Source organism: Chiloscyllium plagiosum, chromosome 21 (assembly GCF_004010195.1).
Source record: "Chiloscyllium plagiosum isolate BGI_BamShark_2017 chromosome 21, ASM401019v2, whole genome shotgun sequence".
Lineage (NCBI taxonomy): Eukaryota > Metazoa > Chordata > Chondrichthyes > Orectolobiformes > Hemiscylliidae > Chiloscyllium > Chiloscyllium plagiosum.
This window is the reverse complement of record NC_057730.1, coordinates 31,983,416-31,999,933: the sequence shown is the minus strand read 5'-3', so window position 1 is coordinate 31,999,933 and position 16,518 is coordinate 31,983,416. Positions and strand designations below refer to the sequence as shown.

The 16,518-nt window shown below is 40.7% G+C and overlaps 1 protein-coding gene across 1 annotated transcript in view; it reads left to right on the top strand.

The window, feature by feature from the left end:
- The window catches only part of usp31 (ubiquitin specific peptidase 31), a 140,428-nt gene that overhangs the window by 57,749 nt on the left and 66,161 nt on the right, over positions 1–16,518 (top strand). The window contains exon 4 of the mRNA XM_043711666.1: positions 5,780–5,872. Within this exon, the coding sequence (XP_043567601.1) occupies positions 5,780–5,872 (93 nt within the window). The remainder of the gene's footprint in view (positions 1–5,779; positions 5,873–16,518) is intronic.

Sequence of the window (16,518 nt, the reverse complement as noted above, 5' to 3'; positions counted from 1 at the left end):
AAAGATCGTATGAGGAAAGGTTGAGGCACTTGGGGTTGTTTTCATTGGAGAAAAGAAGGTTTAGGGGTGACTTGATGGAGGTGTACAAGATGGTTAGGGGTTTAGATAGGGTCGACAGTGAGAATCTTTTTCCACGTATGGAGTCAGCTATTACAAGGGGGCATAGCTTTAAATTAAGGGGGGGTAGGTATAGGACAGATGTTAGGGGTAGGTTCTTTACTCAGCGAGTCGTGAGTTCATGGAATGCCCTGCCAGTAGCAGTGGTGGACTCTCCCTCATTATGGGCATTTAAGCGGGCATTGGATAGGCATATGGAGGATAGTGGGCTAGTGTAGGTTAGGTGGGCTTGGATCGGCGCAACATCGAGGGCCGAAGGGCCTGTACTGCGCTGTATTTTTCTATGAACTATGTTCTAATGTCCATATAAACAATATCCTGTCCACTACCCATTCCCCTATCCACTATCTTAGCCATCTCTTCTAAAAATTCAGTGAAGTTTGTCAGGCATTTTTTAAAGAAGTTAATTTTTATGAGTTGTGGGCATCGTTGGCTGACCAGCATTTATTGCCCATCCCTAGTTGTCCTTGAGAAGGTGGTGGTGAGCTGCCTACTTGGACTGCTGCATTCCACTGCTGTGGGTTGACCCACAATGCTGTTAGGGAAGGGAGTCCAGGGTTTTGACCAACGACAGTGAAGGATATTTCTAAGTCAGGATGGTGAGTGACTTGGAGGGGAACTTGAGGATGGTGGTGTTCCAATAAATCTGCTGCCCTTGTCCATCTAGATGGAAGTGGTTGAGAGTTTGGAAGGTACTATCTGAGGATCTTTGGTGATTTTTCTGCAGTGCATCTTGTCGATAGTACGCTGCTGCTACTAGGCGTCAGTAGTGGAGGGAGTGGATGCTTGGTATGTAGTGCCAGTCAAGCAGGCTGCTTTGTCCTGGATGATGTCAAGCTTCTTGAGTGTTGTTGGAGCTGCAGTCATCCAGGCAAGTGGGGAGTATTCCATCACAGTCCTGACTGGATGGTGGACAGGAGTTGAAAAGTGTGGCACTGGAAAAGCACAGCAGGCCAGGCAGCATCCGAGGAGCGGGAGAGTCAACGTTTTGGGCATTAACCCTTCTTCAGGAGTGTTGGGGGGCAGGAAGGGGCTGAGAGATAAATATGAGGGTAGGGCTAGAGCTGGGAAGAAGGTTGCTGGTAAGGTGATAGGTAGTTGCAGTTGGGCAGGTGATAGTGATAAGTTGGAGGGGAGGGTGGAGTGGATAGGTGGGAAAGAAGATGGAGAGGTAGGACAGTTTAAGTTAGAGGGTTGGATCTGGGATGAGGTGTGGGGGGGCGCGGTAAGGAAACTGGTGAAGTCAGCATTGATGCCATGTGGTTGGACGGTCCCAAGGCAGAAGATGAGGCGTTCTTCCTCCAGTTGTCGGGTGGCTTGGGTTTGGTGGTGGAGGTGGCCCAGGTCGAGAATGTCTTTGGCAGAGTGAGAGGGGGAGTTGAAGTAGTCAGTCACAGAACAGTGGGGTTGTTTGGTGCGTGTGTCCCAGAGAGGTTCTCTGAAATGTTCAGTGAGTTGGCATCCCCTCTCCCCAATGTAGAGAGATCACATCGAGAGCAACTGACACAATAGGTGAGGTTCTTAGATGTGCAGGAAAATCTCTGCTGGATGTGGAAGCATCCTTTGGGACCTTGGACGGAGGTAAGGGAAGGGTGTGAGGGCAGGTTTTACACCTTTTCTGGTGGCAAAGGAAGGTGCCAGGAGTGGAGGGTGGGTTGGGGGACGTGGACCTTATGCGAGAGTCACTGAGGGAATGGTCTCTGCGGAATGCTGATAGGGGTGGGGAGGGAAATATATCTCTGGTAGTGGGGTCTGATTGTAGGTGTCGGAAATGGTGGAAGATAATGTCTGTATCACTTTATCTCTCACACCCCTTCCCCCTCCCCCACCCCCCGCGCTTCTGATTAAGGGCTTATATCCAAAACATCAACTCTCTTGCTCCTTGGTTGCTGCCTGACCTGCTGTGCTTTTCCAGTGCCATTCTTTTCGACTCTGGTCTCCAACATCTGCAGTCCTTGCTTTCTCTCAGGCTTTGAGGAGTCAGAAAGCGAGTTACTAGTTTCTGACCTGCTGTGGTAGCTACAGTATTTATGTGGTGAGTTCAGTTGCGTTTCTGATCAATGATAACCCCCAGGATATTGATATTGGGATATTCAGCGATGGTGACACCATTGAATGCAAAGGCATTGTGGTTAGATTGTTTATTATTTGTGATGGTCATAGCCTGGCATTTGTCTGGTGCAAATGTTACTTGTCACTTGTCAGCCCAAGTCCATTGTCCAGATCTTGTTGCATATGAACTGCATCAGTATCTGAGGAATGCTACTGAACATTTGTGCAACCATTGGCAAACATCCTCACTTCTGACCTTATGATGGAGCGAAGGTCATTGATGAAGCAGCTGAAGATGGTTGGGTTAAGGACACTACCCAGAGGAACTCCTGCAGAGACGTCCTGGAACTGAGATAACTGACCCTCCATAACCACAACCATCCTGTGTGCCAGGCATGACTGTATCCAGTGGAGAGTTTGGCCCCTGATACCCATTGATTCCAGTTTTGCTCAGGCTCCTTGATGCCACACTCAGTCGAATACAGCCTTGTTGTCAAGAGCTGTCACTCTAATGTCACCTCTGGAATTCAACTCTTTTGTCCATGTTTGGATTAAGGCTGTAATGAGGTCTGGAGCTGAGTGTTCCCTGCAGAACCCAAACTGGGCATCACTGAGCAGGTTATTGCTGAGCAGGTGCTGCTTGATAGCACTGTTGATAACACCTTCCATCACTTTACTGATGATCGCGAGTAGACGGGATAGGTTGGTAATTGGTCATATTGGATTTGTCCTGCTTTTTATGTGCAAGACATACCTGGGCTTTTTATGTACAGGACATAGCACATTTTCTGGTAGGTACCAGTGTTATAACTGTACTGGAATAACTTGGGTAGGAGTGCAGCAAGTTCTGGAACATAAGCCTATTGCCGGAATGTTGTCAGGGCCCATAGCCTTTGCAGTATCCAGTGTCCCCAACTGTTTCTTGATAGCACTTGGAGTGAATCAAATCAACTAAAAGCTGACAAAGGGTCAGTTAGACTCAAAACGTCAGCTCTTTTCTCTCCTTACAGATGCTGCCAGACCTACTGAGATTTCCTCTTTTGGTTTCAGATTCCAGCATCTGCAGTAATTTGCATTTATTTTAGCGAAAGGCTAAAATGCTGTAATGCTGGTGACTACTGGAGGAGGCCGAGATGATTCATCCACTCCACACTTGTGGCTGAAGATTGCTGCAAAAGCTTCAGCCTTATCTTTCGCACTGATGTGCTGGGCTCTTCCATCATTGAGGATGGGGATATTTGTGGAGCTTTGTCCACCAGTGAATTATTTAATTGTCAACCACCATTCGCGACTGGAAGTGGCAGGACTGCAGAGCTTAGATCTGATCAGTTGGTTGTAGGATTGCTTAGCTCTGTCTGTCACTTGCTACTTACCTGTCGTGAATTCATAAGTAATCTTCCTGATTAACTGAAAATTTTGAAGGTGTTCAGTTATCCTATCCTTGATTATAGACTTTAACAACTTCACCATCACAGATATTAGACTAACTGGTTTGTAATTCGCCTGTTTACTTTTCTTTCGCCCCTCTTAAAAAGTGAAATTTTCCAATCCAGAGGGACGACTCCTGTAAATAGGGAACTCTGAAGACTTAGAGTTGAAATGTCTAGTGTGCTCCCCAACTTCCTTTTTGTGGTTGGAAACCATCAGGTCCTGGGGATATGTCATTCATTAACTCCATTGATTTTCTCATTATTGACATTTTACTTGCATTAGTTTTATTTAGCCCCTGTTCTTGATCTACTATTAATTTCCCTGTGACTTTCAACAAGCAATTCTCCTACTGAAAATGCTGAGACAAACCAGTTATTCAACATGTCTCCCAGTTCCCATAGTCACCGACAATATCACATTTTCAGTCTTTATGGGTCAAACAATATTCCTGACCATCTGCTTTCCCTTTATGTAACTATAAAATCTCTCATTGATTTTGATGTCCCTGGCAAGTGTCCTTTCATAAACCCTTTGTCTTGGATCACAGGGAGTATCCAAGCAGTTCTGTTTGGATTCGGTTAGACGTAGTTGAGAGAAGACTTGACAACAGCAGTTTGCTTATATATGAACACTTGTTAAGTAATAAGTGAAGATGAGAAAGGAAGGAAAAGAAAGCAATGAGGCTCATGCCCTCTTGCATGTCAGGGACCTCTCTATCCATGGCTGATCTGGAGACTTAGGTTTGTTTCTGGCACTGTTTGCGATCTTGGTCCGAGGTGAAGTTCAACGATGTGCAACAAAACGTTTTCTCTTATACAGTGTAACAGATAGCCAGTGCAGGAAACAGTACAGAAAAGCAACTTTGATTATTCCATCTGCAGCATGCACCGGAATGTTCACTGAACTCATTCAAGGTCATGCAGCTGTCAAATATCATCACCTTTGTTAGCCCTTCAGCCCTTAAGCTGGTTTGAGGCTCTTTGCCCGTTTTTGTACCTTTTTCCATTAAATAGGTTCTGTGCTGTTTTTTGTATGTCTTTGTTTTTAGTTTTATGCTGTCCCGTATTTCTTTAATTGTCTGTGGCTGTGTTTTTTTCTGTGAAGTGGAGTTTTTCCCCCCTCAGTTATATAAACTGGAATTGTACTGTATTAAATGTTAATTTAAACATCCTCCACTGTTCTTCAGTTGTTTCACCCATTAGCAGATCTTCCCAGTTCACTGTAGAGTTTGTTTCATCTTGTTAAGTTTGGCCTTCCCTAAATCTAAAACTCTCATCGTTAATTCATGCTTTTTGTTTTCATTGTACTCATCTCATGTTATAATCACAATTTGATAAATGGTCATGCATAAATAGGTTACTAATTAAATCTAAATTGTTTCTTATTACTAAATCCAATGTTACTTGTCCTGTTGTTGCATTCAGGATATATTGCTGCAGGAAACTATCCTGGACACACTCGAAAAATTCACTACTTTTCTGACAGGTGCTTTCTACCTCTCCCAATCTGCGATAGAAGTTAATATCTCCCATTAATGCTGATCTGGCTTTGCTGTACACTTGTCTAATTTCTGTATTTATACAATCTAGCACTTAAGAGCTGCTACTTGGGGTCTGTACACATCACCTCTTACAGTTTTAGATCCTTTGCTGTTCCTCAACCATATTGTCCCCACTGAATCCTTCACTATATCCTCCCTCATCATTGACGTAATTTTGTTTTTAATCAGTAAGACTATGCCACCTCCCTCTCCCTTTTTCTCTGTCTGTATTATAACTTTATAACCTGATGTATTCAATTCTGAATCCAGACCTTCCTACAGCCATGTCTCAGCAAGGGCTACTGTATCATAATCTCCAATTTAAATTTGTACTTGCAGCTTTTTAATTGTATTCCATACGTTCTGTGCATTCATGTATAAAACTCTTATTTGCGCCATATACTCTAACCTAATCCTCAGTAAAGATGCTTTACACCTGTTCATTATTTCTCTCTTCCAGTTTAATCAATGCAATATTTTTATACTTTTTCCATTATCTACCAAACCTGGTAGGATTGCTGACTATTTCTTTACTCCCTGTCATGTTACTATTCTCAATTTATATGGAAAAATGTCTTGGGTTTCTGTCTGAACTTCATAGGTTGGCAACAAAATGACTGTTCCTCTTTTTCCTTTTAGGTCTTCATTGACATGTCCTCATTGCCAAAAACAGAGCAATACCTTTGACCCATTCCTGTGCATCTCTTTGCCCATTCCTCCACTTCAGACCAGGTAAGAGTTTGAGCTACAGCTACAAATGTCAAAATTTTGGGACCATTTGTGCTACAACTGGGTGATGTTTCTAAATATCATAAACTGGAAGTGCCAGAGAGAGATAATCTTTTTGGCAAAAGCATTGTTGTTACTTCAGAATCATGTAGCACAGGTGGAACCCATTCAATTGTTGTGCCTGTGCTAGCTCTTTGAAAGAAAATCCATTTAGTTCCATATCTCTACAGTTTGTCCATAGCCCTGCAAGTTTCTCTCTTAAAAAAAAACAAGTGTCTAGTTACCTTTTGAAAACCACTTTAAACGTCCTTCGCCCATACTTGGGCTGTGCATTCCAGCTTGCCATAAATAAAGATTTGCATTTATGTAGGATGCATTTATAACTGCTTTACAAACAATTGATTACTTAAATGCATGAAAGATGGCAGCCAATTTGTACTCATCAGGCTCCCACAACAGCAAATTGATAATGACGACCTTTTGATTGAGAAGAAGGTATTGGTTGGGGCACTAGGGATAACGTACTTGCTCCTCTGTAGAACCTGGAACTTAGTTTAACATCTCAATTGAAAGTTGACATCTTCAATTGCATAAATCTCTCTCAGTACTGTATTGAAATGGCAGCTGTAATTTTCTGCTCAAATCCTTGATTAGGACTTGAGTCTAAACCTTTCTGGCTCAGTCAAGATTGTTACCAACTGTATCAGAGCTGTCATTGATCTTTACATTTCTGGCTGTTTCTCTTAACTCTGTCTCTTTTGGTTCCTGAGCATTCAACCATGAGAAACTATATTTACTGGAGTTGGGATGTCATATTGCAGCTGTACAGGGCATTGGTGAGATCATTTTTAGAATACTGCATTAATTCTAGTCTCCCTGCTATAGGAATAATGTTGTTAATCTTGAAAGGGTTCAGAAAAGATTTACAAGGATGGAAGTTTTGATCTATAGAGAGATGCTGAATAGGCTGGACCTTTTTTTCCTGAAGTGTTAGAGGTTGAGGGATGACGCTATAGAGGTTTATAAAATCATAAAAGGCATGGATAGGATGAATAACCAAGGTCTTTTTCCCAACTTGGCGAAGGCCAAAACTAGAGGGTATGGGTTTAAGGTGAGAAGAAAAAGATTGAAAAGGAACTTAAGAGGCAACTTTTTCATGCAGAGGGTGTGCATGTATGGAATGAGCTGCCAGAAGTAGTGGTGGCAATGGGTACAAATACGACGTTTAAAAGGCATCTGGATGGCTACTTAAATAGGAAGAGTTTAGAGGGATATGAACCAAATGATGGCAAATGGGACTAAATCAGTTTTGGATATCTGGTTGGCAAGAACAGAAGAGTTGGACCAAAGAGTCTGTTGCTGTGTAATTCTGACTCCGTGATATTGCCATCTAATAATTTTATGATTTTGGCTATTTTTAATTAAATATACCCATACCCAGTTCTATAACAAAAACGTGAGGATTCAGTGGATTAAAATCCATCTAATTTCTTATCACTGCTTCCCTCTTCAAGTTATAGAATTTTTAGAGTTGTTTAATTGCATTAAATGCACCATTATAGAGTTTCTGGTTAAGAGGGCGTGAATGTGCTTAAAATTTTTTGATGGATGCAGGAAGAAATAAAGGGAAGAGCAAGTGAGGTGGAAGAGGGTACTGATATCCTGGGGCAGCCAGATATCATTTCAGAGCATCATGCTTCAAGTCACTTGGGCATTACAGTCCACTGGGCCAAACACTACTGGCTGGAGGCCTTTTAAGAAATCGGTTGGATATATTGTTTTCAGATGAATGTTTATAGACCGTAGTATCTGTTACTAGTTGTAAATGAGTTCTTAAAACTATTTAGATGTAACCATCAGGCTGATTGGTTAAACTTGTACTTAGTGATTTTCTTTTTTCTCCAATGGTCACTCAGGCTTTAAGGATATTTAGTGACAGTAGTATTAAACTTGGGACCTTGAATTCATTATGTTTTTGACCAGTGAAGATGGATTGCTATCCCACATTTAAACTTGCTATAGTTCTGTGACTAAGGCAGGAGGAGTGTACCATCTCTCTAGTTCCATGACTCCGTAAGTCAGTACAGAAAACAGAAATGTATTTTCCAGTTACTGAAATGGCCCATAAAATAGCTTTGCTTAGCCAGATGAATTGTTAAATTAAAAAAATGTCTATCAAGGAGTTATCTTTATAAACACAGTTATTTGTTTTTATCAAATCAAAACTGATTGTAATAACTGGTTGACATACACAGATGATACAAATGTCCATATTCTTGCTTCTCTTTTTCAACCTGCGGTGTCTTTGGCATTAGCAAAAGAAAAAAAAAAGATTTTTTTCCCTCTGCAGACGTTCTCATTTTTTTAAAAACAGAAAAACAGTTTCTTTTTATTGAGGTTATTTTTGAAGACAATAAGGATAAGGAGTAAAATCTTCAAAAGGCCATTGTTCTCTGGTGTCTTGACAGACATGGTTTGCTCAGGATATTGAATTTAATATCAGTTTTGTGGGCGGCACGGTGGCACAGTGGTTAGCACTGCTGCCTCGCAGCGCCAGAGACCCGGGTTCAATTCCCGCCTCCGGCGACTGACTGTGTGGAGTTTGCACATTCTCCCCGTGTCTGCGTGGGTTTCCTCCGGGTGCTCCGGTTTCCTCCCACAGTCCAAAGATGTGCAGGTCAGGTGAATTGGCCATGTTAAATTGTCCGTAGTGTTAGGTAAGGGGTAAATGTAGGGGTATGGGTGGGTTGCGCTTCGGCGGTCGGTGTGGACTTGTTGGGCCGAAGGGCCTGTTTCCACACTGTAAAGTAATCTAATCTAATCTAATCAAAACTTTACGACCTGAGGCTGGAGGAGTGCACTATTGCTCTGGTGTCCCTATTCCACAAGTCACAACATAAGTCAAAAATAGATTTTTCAGTTACTAAGATGACTAATTAATACAGTGTCTTTATCAATTTTTTTAATGCATACATAGCATGTGAGTTTTACTAGCTAGGCCAGCATTTATTGCCCTTCCTTGTTTGCTCTTGAGGCGGTTTGAGCTGTTTTCTTGAACTACTGCGATCTATGTGCTGTATGTGGACCCACATTTTCATTTGAATAACTCCCAGGATGTTGATAGAGGGATATTCAATGATGTTAACACTATTAAATATTGAGGGATGATTAATCGATTTGTTTTGTTCTGTTTTATTGGAGGTAATCATTGTCTGGCATTTGTGTGGTGTGAATGTTATTTACAAATTAAAAAAATATATAAAATGACCATCTACTAGGTTTCTTAATAAACCAACAATAATGTTTATAATCAAAACAAAACTTACTCGGTGAAGATGCAAAGATTAGTTAATATGTAAATTTAATAATGTGCAAGTATAACTTGTTCATCCATCAAAATATCCCCAAAACATCCACGCATACACGTACACTCTTCAGGGAAAGAATAGATAAAAGATTTCCCTACTAAGGTTGGCTTTGTGAGACAAAAAAGCCCACTTTGGTCCATGAGTTATTCTTGTAGGAAACAGAATAAACTATAGAACATTTCAAAATCTGACATTCTGACATGTGTGGTCAAGACAATAATGATTGTCTTCAGAATTTTTGTAGACAAAGCTTTCTGAGGTAATGGAATATTCAAATGCCTCTGAATTATTCTTTTTCAGTAGAACAAATAGATTTGTCCAGAATGTTGGTGAGGTCACTTTTGGAGTACTGTGTACAGTTCTGGTTGTCTTGCTATAGAAAGGCTATTACTAAATTAGAGAGGCTGCTGAAAAGATTTGCAATGTGTTACTAGGATTGGAGGGTTTGTGTTGTAAGAAGGGGCTAGAACTTTTTTCATTGGAGTTTTAAGGGCGACCTTATCGAGGTTTATAAAATCTTGAGGGGCATAGACAAGGTGAATAGTAATGGTCTTTACCCAAAATGGGAGAGTTCAAAACTAGGGAGCATATTTTTTTAAGGTGAGGAGAAAGATTTAAAAGGGACCTGAGGGGTAACTTTTGTACACAGAGAGTGGTTCCTGTGTGGAATGAAGTGCCAGAGGGAAGTGGTAGGTGCAGGTTCAGTTGCATTTAAAAGATGTTTGGACACGGGCATTAATAGGGAAGATTTAGAGGGATCAAGGCAAATACAGGCAAATGGGGATAGTTTAGTTTTGGAAACTTGGTCGGCATGGATGAGTTGGACTGAAGGGTCTGTTTCTGTGCTGTATGACTCTGACTCAATGACTGTATATACACTGCACAATTATCTCTCCTACCTAATTAGTGCTTATTATTATCGTCAAAATAATGGAGATAGAGCCGAGAGAGAAAGTAAGTTAGACAGACAAACAAGTAGTTGATAGTAAGAGCTGAAAATGTGTTGCTGGAAAAGCGCAGCAGGTCAGGCAGCATCCAGGGAACAGGATTTGACTGAGACAAGGTGTGGGGAGGGGAAATGAGGAAACTGGTGAAATCCGAGTTCATCCCTTGTGGTTGGAGGGTTCCTAGGCAGAAGATGAGGCACTCTTCCTAGTTGATAGTAAGCCAGAGTAGAAGAAAGGTTGCTAGTGGAGACAATGAGCAGATGAAAATGGGTTGGTTTTGCTAAAAGAAGCCCATGTCATGACATGACTTGGGGTGTGGATGTGGATGAAAGACATGGATGGAAGTGTTCAGGATATAAAATTGTTACTCTAGGAAGGGTATTATTAAATTAAAGAAGGTGCAGAAAAGATTTACAAGGATGTTACCAGGACTGGGGGGTTTGAGTTATAAGATGGAGCTAGATAGGCTAGGACGTTTTTCACTAGAACATGGGAGTTTGAGGGTGACCTTATTGAGTCCTGAAAGCTCTCAAGAGTGGAAAATGAAACTCTGTTCTACCAGCCTGCACTGTGCTTTGCTGGAGCATTGAAACAGGCCTGAGACAGAAATATTGGCCAGGGCATGGTGTTGTGTCGAAGTGGCAGGTAACTGGAAGCTTGAGTTCAGATTCATGGAAAAGTTGTTTATTTCCTGCCTTGTACAGTGCAGCTTGGTTGGAGTGAATCACTGACCATAGAACAAACCTGAACTGGTTGAACTTGGATAGGATTTTTAAATCTGCATTCAGCAGTGAGACGAGTCACAAATTTTCTGGTTTCCACCTTCTCCCCATTCCGCTTGGAGATGAAGGTGATCCCACATGCTCCTGGGCAGAAGTATGCTGTTATAGACCTCTAGCAGGTACTGGCCAGTCAAATCCCGTGAAGCAGAATAAAGCATGGTCAGTGAGCCATCATTAGTGAGAGTTTTGCACTTCTTGAAGGACTTGAAGGCTATAGTCAGCTCATCGAGAGACACCGGCTGGTCCAGACTCTCCCGTATGCTGTCCACTGTGATAGAAGGCAGGAATGATTGGGAGGCCATGCTGTCTGTGGGCTTCATGACATATCGTTTGGTATAAAATGGTTTGCTGATCCTCAGGATATCAGACTGAGATGATGTTACTGAGCCACCTTCTTGCACGCTGCTGATCAGAACTCTCCCTGTGCTCCTTTTGGAAGAGGAAACTCTAACACATCTCATCCCACTCCATGGAGCAGAATGTTATTTTGGAGGCATCAAACAAGGCTTGCTGGCACTTCACTCCCTGGAGGTCCTCCTTGACATCGATCCCATCATGTGCAATGGAAGTAGGTTTTACATGCTTTTCTGGATTTGGGAAAATTTCACCCGCCTTTGTCTCTCTCTCTCACCTTCTGGACACTTTTGCGGATGAAGGACACTTGGTATTGACTGTTTCCTGCCAGTCTGCTGAAGACAAAGAGATGTTTCACACTTCTCCAACCTTTGTAATCTCTCTTGAGTTTCTCAATGTTTTGGAGTCAAAAGTTTCATATTCAGCTTCCGAATTTTCTTGTCAGCTCTCTGGTCATCCTGTAGGTCAGTCCTTTGCAGCTGGAGGCAGTGGTCAGAGAAGAATGGAATACTGTTGGTTGGTCTGACTGCGAACACTCGGACATAAATAGGAAATCTATCATTGAGCAAATAGATCCTTTTGATTAAAATGCGTTCCAACTGCAGGGGTGCTGAACATATCGTGTAGCTTGGTATCTTTTATTGTTTCCATCAGGAATCTGGACATGGCAACCAGTTTGCTCTCTGGAACATCTAGCCATATTGATAACTCAGTTGAAGTCATTGACTGGAATTATGGCCTGGACATTGCCAGCAGCACTGGGTGCTGTTAGAGGTTGGCCAGATGTTCATTCTTTACTGCTGGGCTGTGCATGCTAATTCGTCTTGAAAGACTATTTCTGTACATAGCGTTTGCCACAAGGAGGTGTTCACCCACCTCCACCCTAACTTTGGAGATGGTGATATTGCAGTAGAATACCCAGGCTAGAGGAATGGCAATTGTTACTCCCTGACCAAATTGATAGCTTGTGGGCCCACAAGCTCAACCATTTCCTGTAGCTGCTGAGGTGAGGTATCCCACGTTGCTGCTGAAATAGGAGGTCCTCTTTGATGTTGGCCAGGTAAGCTGACATGGAGTCACATCGCATAGTGGTTTTTATACACGTTTATGCTGGCAATTTCAGACCCATTCTAAGATTTCTGGTTCACTACACTATCCAATAAATGTTTAAATATAATCAAGTCATTGAGCGAGCTCTTATATCCGCGTGTTGTGAGTGAGCTGCTTCAGCTTCACAGGTAATGGTGCTGTTCCTCGCTGGACCATTATCCTGATCAGTTGTCTTTGGGGCGAAGACAAAGCCAGGTATGTTTGGTTTTGTGTCATGCTCTGATTTGGGCAGAGCTGCTGTTATGCTCATGTTTCCAATGCCATGGCTGGGGGTTTGCTGGATCCCTTACGATGTTCAGTGTTACCAGGTTTGGGGGTGCTCAGCTCCTTTCCTCTCTTGGTGCTAAGTCTCTTCTTCTGTTTATGGCTGCCTTCTCAAACATTTTTATCAGAGGAGCCGGTGGTGCATCCTTCACGTAGTTGCTTCTTTGTGCTCTGCTGCTGGCCTAGTTTAAAAGAAAAATTGCCATTGTCCAAAGTGATCTTTCAATAGTGTCTTAAACAAACCATGCTCCAAATCTTACCACAAACTTGAAATAAATCTATTTTTCCACAATCCTTCAAGACTCAAGCCCTCCAAAAATACTAAATATGAAAAAGTTTGCAACAGTATGTGATCTAGAATACTTTGCACTATGCATCAAGATATTTATTTTCCTAAAACAAATTCTTCATCTTTCATCAAAAGTCTAAGCTGCTTTTCCTATTGAACTTATTAATTTCAAGGAGCTGTAAGAGTTTGCCGAATTGCACATGCCTGGTGCTGTTGCATTAGCAAGCTGTGCAAGTTGGCTTTGCATTAATTATAATTGTGGAATTTGCCTTGTTAAGTGTAATCTTAATTTAGATGAAAGCTGATGCAGTGTATTAATTTGAGATTAAAAAAAGCTAAAACTGGGGAAAATGTCTGTGGGAAATAAAGAAATGCTGATATGGTTTATATTTCCAAAATCAATGTTTAAAGCTCAGGATTGTATTTGAAGCTGCAGCAAACAGATTGTTTTCCTCAAAATAGAAATTGCACAATTACTCTCATATTCATATGATTATGCCATACCATTACAAATTGAAGTTTTAAGACTAAGCAAATCATTTGCATTATGACTTGTACCTATCAAATGCCTCCCCAATCTTAATTGCTATCTTAATCTAGTTCTTTCTCCAATGTCCAGCTTCTGTGCAGTTTATTCATAACCATTTTCTTAATTTCATTTATCTGTTTCAATTTTTTAGTAGTTTTTTTTGCTTAATTCAAAATACCAGGTAAATGTATTCCTTATTCATGCTGAGAACCCCTTTGAATGATCAAAATTATATGAATAGCTGTAGAAAACAATTTAATTGTACAAGAAGAATCGTAATATTGCAGAGATTCCAAGAGTCTGTGTAAACCTGATGTTTTGTATTTAGTAGAATAGCAATGCTAAAGAAGCTGGTTTTGTACTAACTGCAAGAACTGCTCTAAGTTGTCACCATTTGGGAGTGGTATTCAAGCCCAATAGCAATAACCACACAGAGTGGAGAGAAGAAATAATGAGAGCTTGTCATAAAAGCATGCTATAACAATGTGTGATTTTTAACTTTGTCCATCCAGTCCAGCACTGGCACCTCCAAATTAAAGCAATGAGAGATTTTAATCTACATACGTATTGATTGGAAAAGTCAGATGGGCTAAAATAGTCTCGATTAGAAGTTTATTTGGTGTTTTTGGGAAAATTTTCTTTAAGAAGAGCATGTTCTGTAGCCTACCAGAGAGGATGCTATACTAGACCTGGTACTGTGCAGTGAGATTGGATAAATATTTGGATTTTACACTCTTTTTATTCATTTGTGAGATGAGGGCATCGTTGACTAGGCTGGCATTTACTACCTGTTTCTAATTACTCTCATTGTTGTGAGTCTGGAGTCATATCTAAGCCAGATCAGGTAAGGATGGTAAATTTCATTCCCTAAAGGACATTAGTGAACCAGATGGATTTTTCTGACCATCAACAATGGAGTCATAGTCATCATTAGACTCTTAATTCAAGATTTTTCTTGAAATCAAATTCTACAATCTTTCATTATTGGATTTGAATCCAGGTCGCCAGAACATTACCTAGGTCTTTAGATTAGCAGTCCAGTGATAATACCACTAGTCCATCACCTTCCTTTCAAAATACATAGAAGAGAAACATTGCAATAATTAAGAAGAATTCCAAGGGACAGCCTATCATCTGTGGTTTACTAGAAATGTTCAAGATAAAACAAAACTAAAACAAAGAGCACATAATTGTGCAGAAACAGTTGAAAAGTCAGAAGATTGGATGGAATATAAAGAACAGTAAAGAATGAGCAAATTGATTAATGTTGGAAACTTTGACAATATGAGACAAAGCTAGCCTAAATGTAAAATAGGGAATAAGAATTTCTGTAAATATTTAAAGAAAGGATTTAACAAAGTGAGTGGTGGTCCTATTGAAAGTGAGACTGGAGAATTAATATGGAAAATAATGGCAGATGAAGAGGTATTTTGCATCAGTCTTTATTATTAGAATAAACAATAAATCATCTTGGACCAGTGTTAAGTTGGGAAATGTGAGAGAGGAACTTGGGACAGTGGTTGTAAAGTCACAATCACCAGACAAATGGTACTGAGTAAGTTGCTGGGGCTATGGACTGGCAAGTGCCCTTGTCTTGATCGACTGCATCCTAGCAGCTAGTGAAATAGAGTTGATGCATCGGTTTTTATCTTCCAAAACTCCCCTGATTCAAGGATTATTGTGGGAAATGGGAGCTCCTGGTCTAGGGGTTGCACAATGGCATGGAAAAACGATTGGCTGACCACTAATCAGCAAATAGGTGCTGAGAGGCCGCCTTCAGGTTGGCAAGATGTTTCAAGTGTGTATCACATGGATTGATCTTGGGGCTTAAGTTGTTTGCAATTTATACAAATTACTTAGATGGATGGTGGAAAGAATAGTTGCAAAATTTGATGAAGATACACAAGTAGGAAATTAAGTTGTGAAGGTGACATAGGAAGCTACCAAAAGATGTGAAAAATTGTGCAATTGTCCATGAATGTTGTTGCTTATTGTTACAAAGTCAAAAGCATGTATGTTCACTTTAAAATAGAAAGTATTTTCTGAATTTTGAGTAAACTTGAAGTGCCAGCTCAACTGTCTGAATGGAAAGGCTGGGAGATGAGCTAGTCCAAAATAGGTACTTGTAGCAATTGACTGTTAAATGGATACTTGAGTTTTGGTTGCTGTTTTGACAACAATTAGAATTTAACCAATAAGTTTAAATTATGCCCAGGATGCTAAAATTGAGTTCGAATTTATTTATTGACACCTGTAAATCAATCAAATTATACAAATTTAATGTGTCATGGGCGGGGGGTATAAAATACATGGGCATTTTGAAAATTGGCCAGAGAGCAACTACCGTAGAACCAACTACCCATCTACCATCTTGCTCTCAAAGAAATTAAAAGGGACTCTCTATCAAAAAGTTACCTTTTCATGTAAAACCTATTTGCAGTAAAAAAGAAAGACGACGACCCAGGGAGATCAGCAGCAGAAGATTGAAGATAGCAGAGAAGGTAGAGACTGAGTGGTCTTGAGATTAAGTTCATGTAATGTTTAATAAGTGTGTTACTGGACAGCGTTTTTTTTTAATAAAGTTAGGGTCAGATAGTAAGTAGTTAAGAGGGACTTGGATTTGTGAATATTTGATGGTTAGTGTACACTATTAGAGTTAAGAAAATAAGTTACATTTCTTTAAATAGTGGAATTTTGAAGTGTCTCATATTTTAACAGTTACAAGGCAGCGAGCTTTTCTGGGTGTTTGGTTTAGTTAACAAGAGGGGTTTGCCTCTGCATCACAATGGTTTGGGGGCTCGCCTGGGATTTGGACAGATTTGAACAGATTTGGGATATGAGTGGTCCCAGCAGATTTAAACACTTGGTGATTAGTGTCCTCGATCTTTAAATGAAACTTAGGTGAGAAAATTTGTTTAATATCAGTTACTTGTTGGTTAAATTAAAAGTGAGGGAACTGGCTTTTAACATTGTTAAAGAGGTTCTGGGGTTTGAAGATGCTTCCCA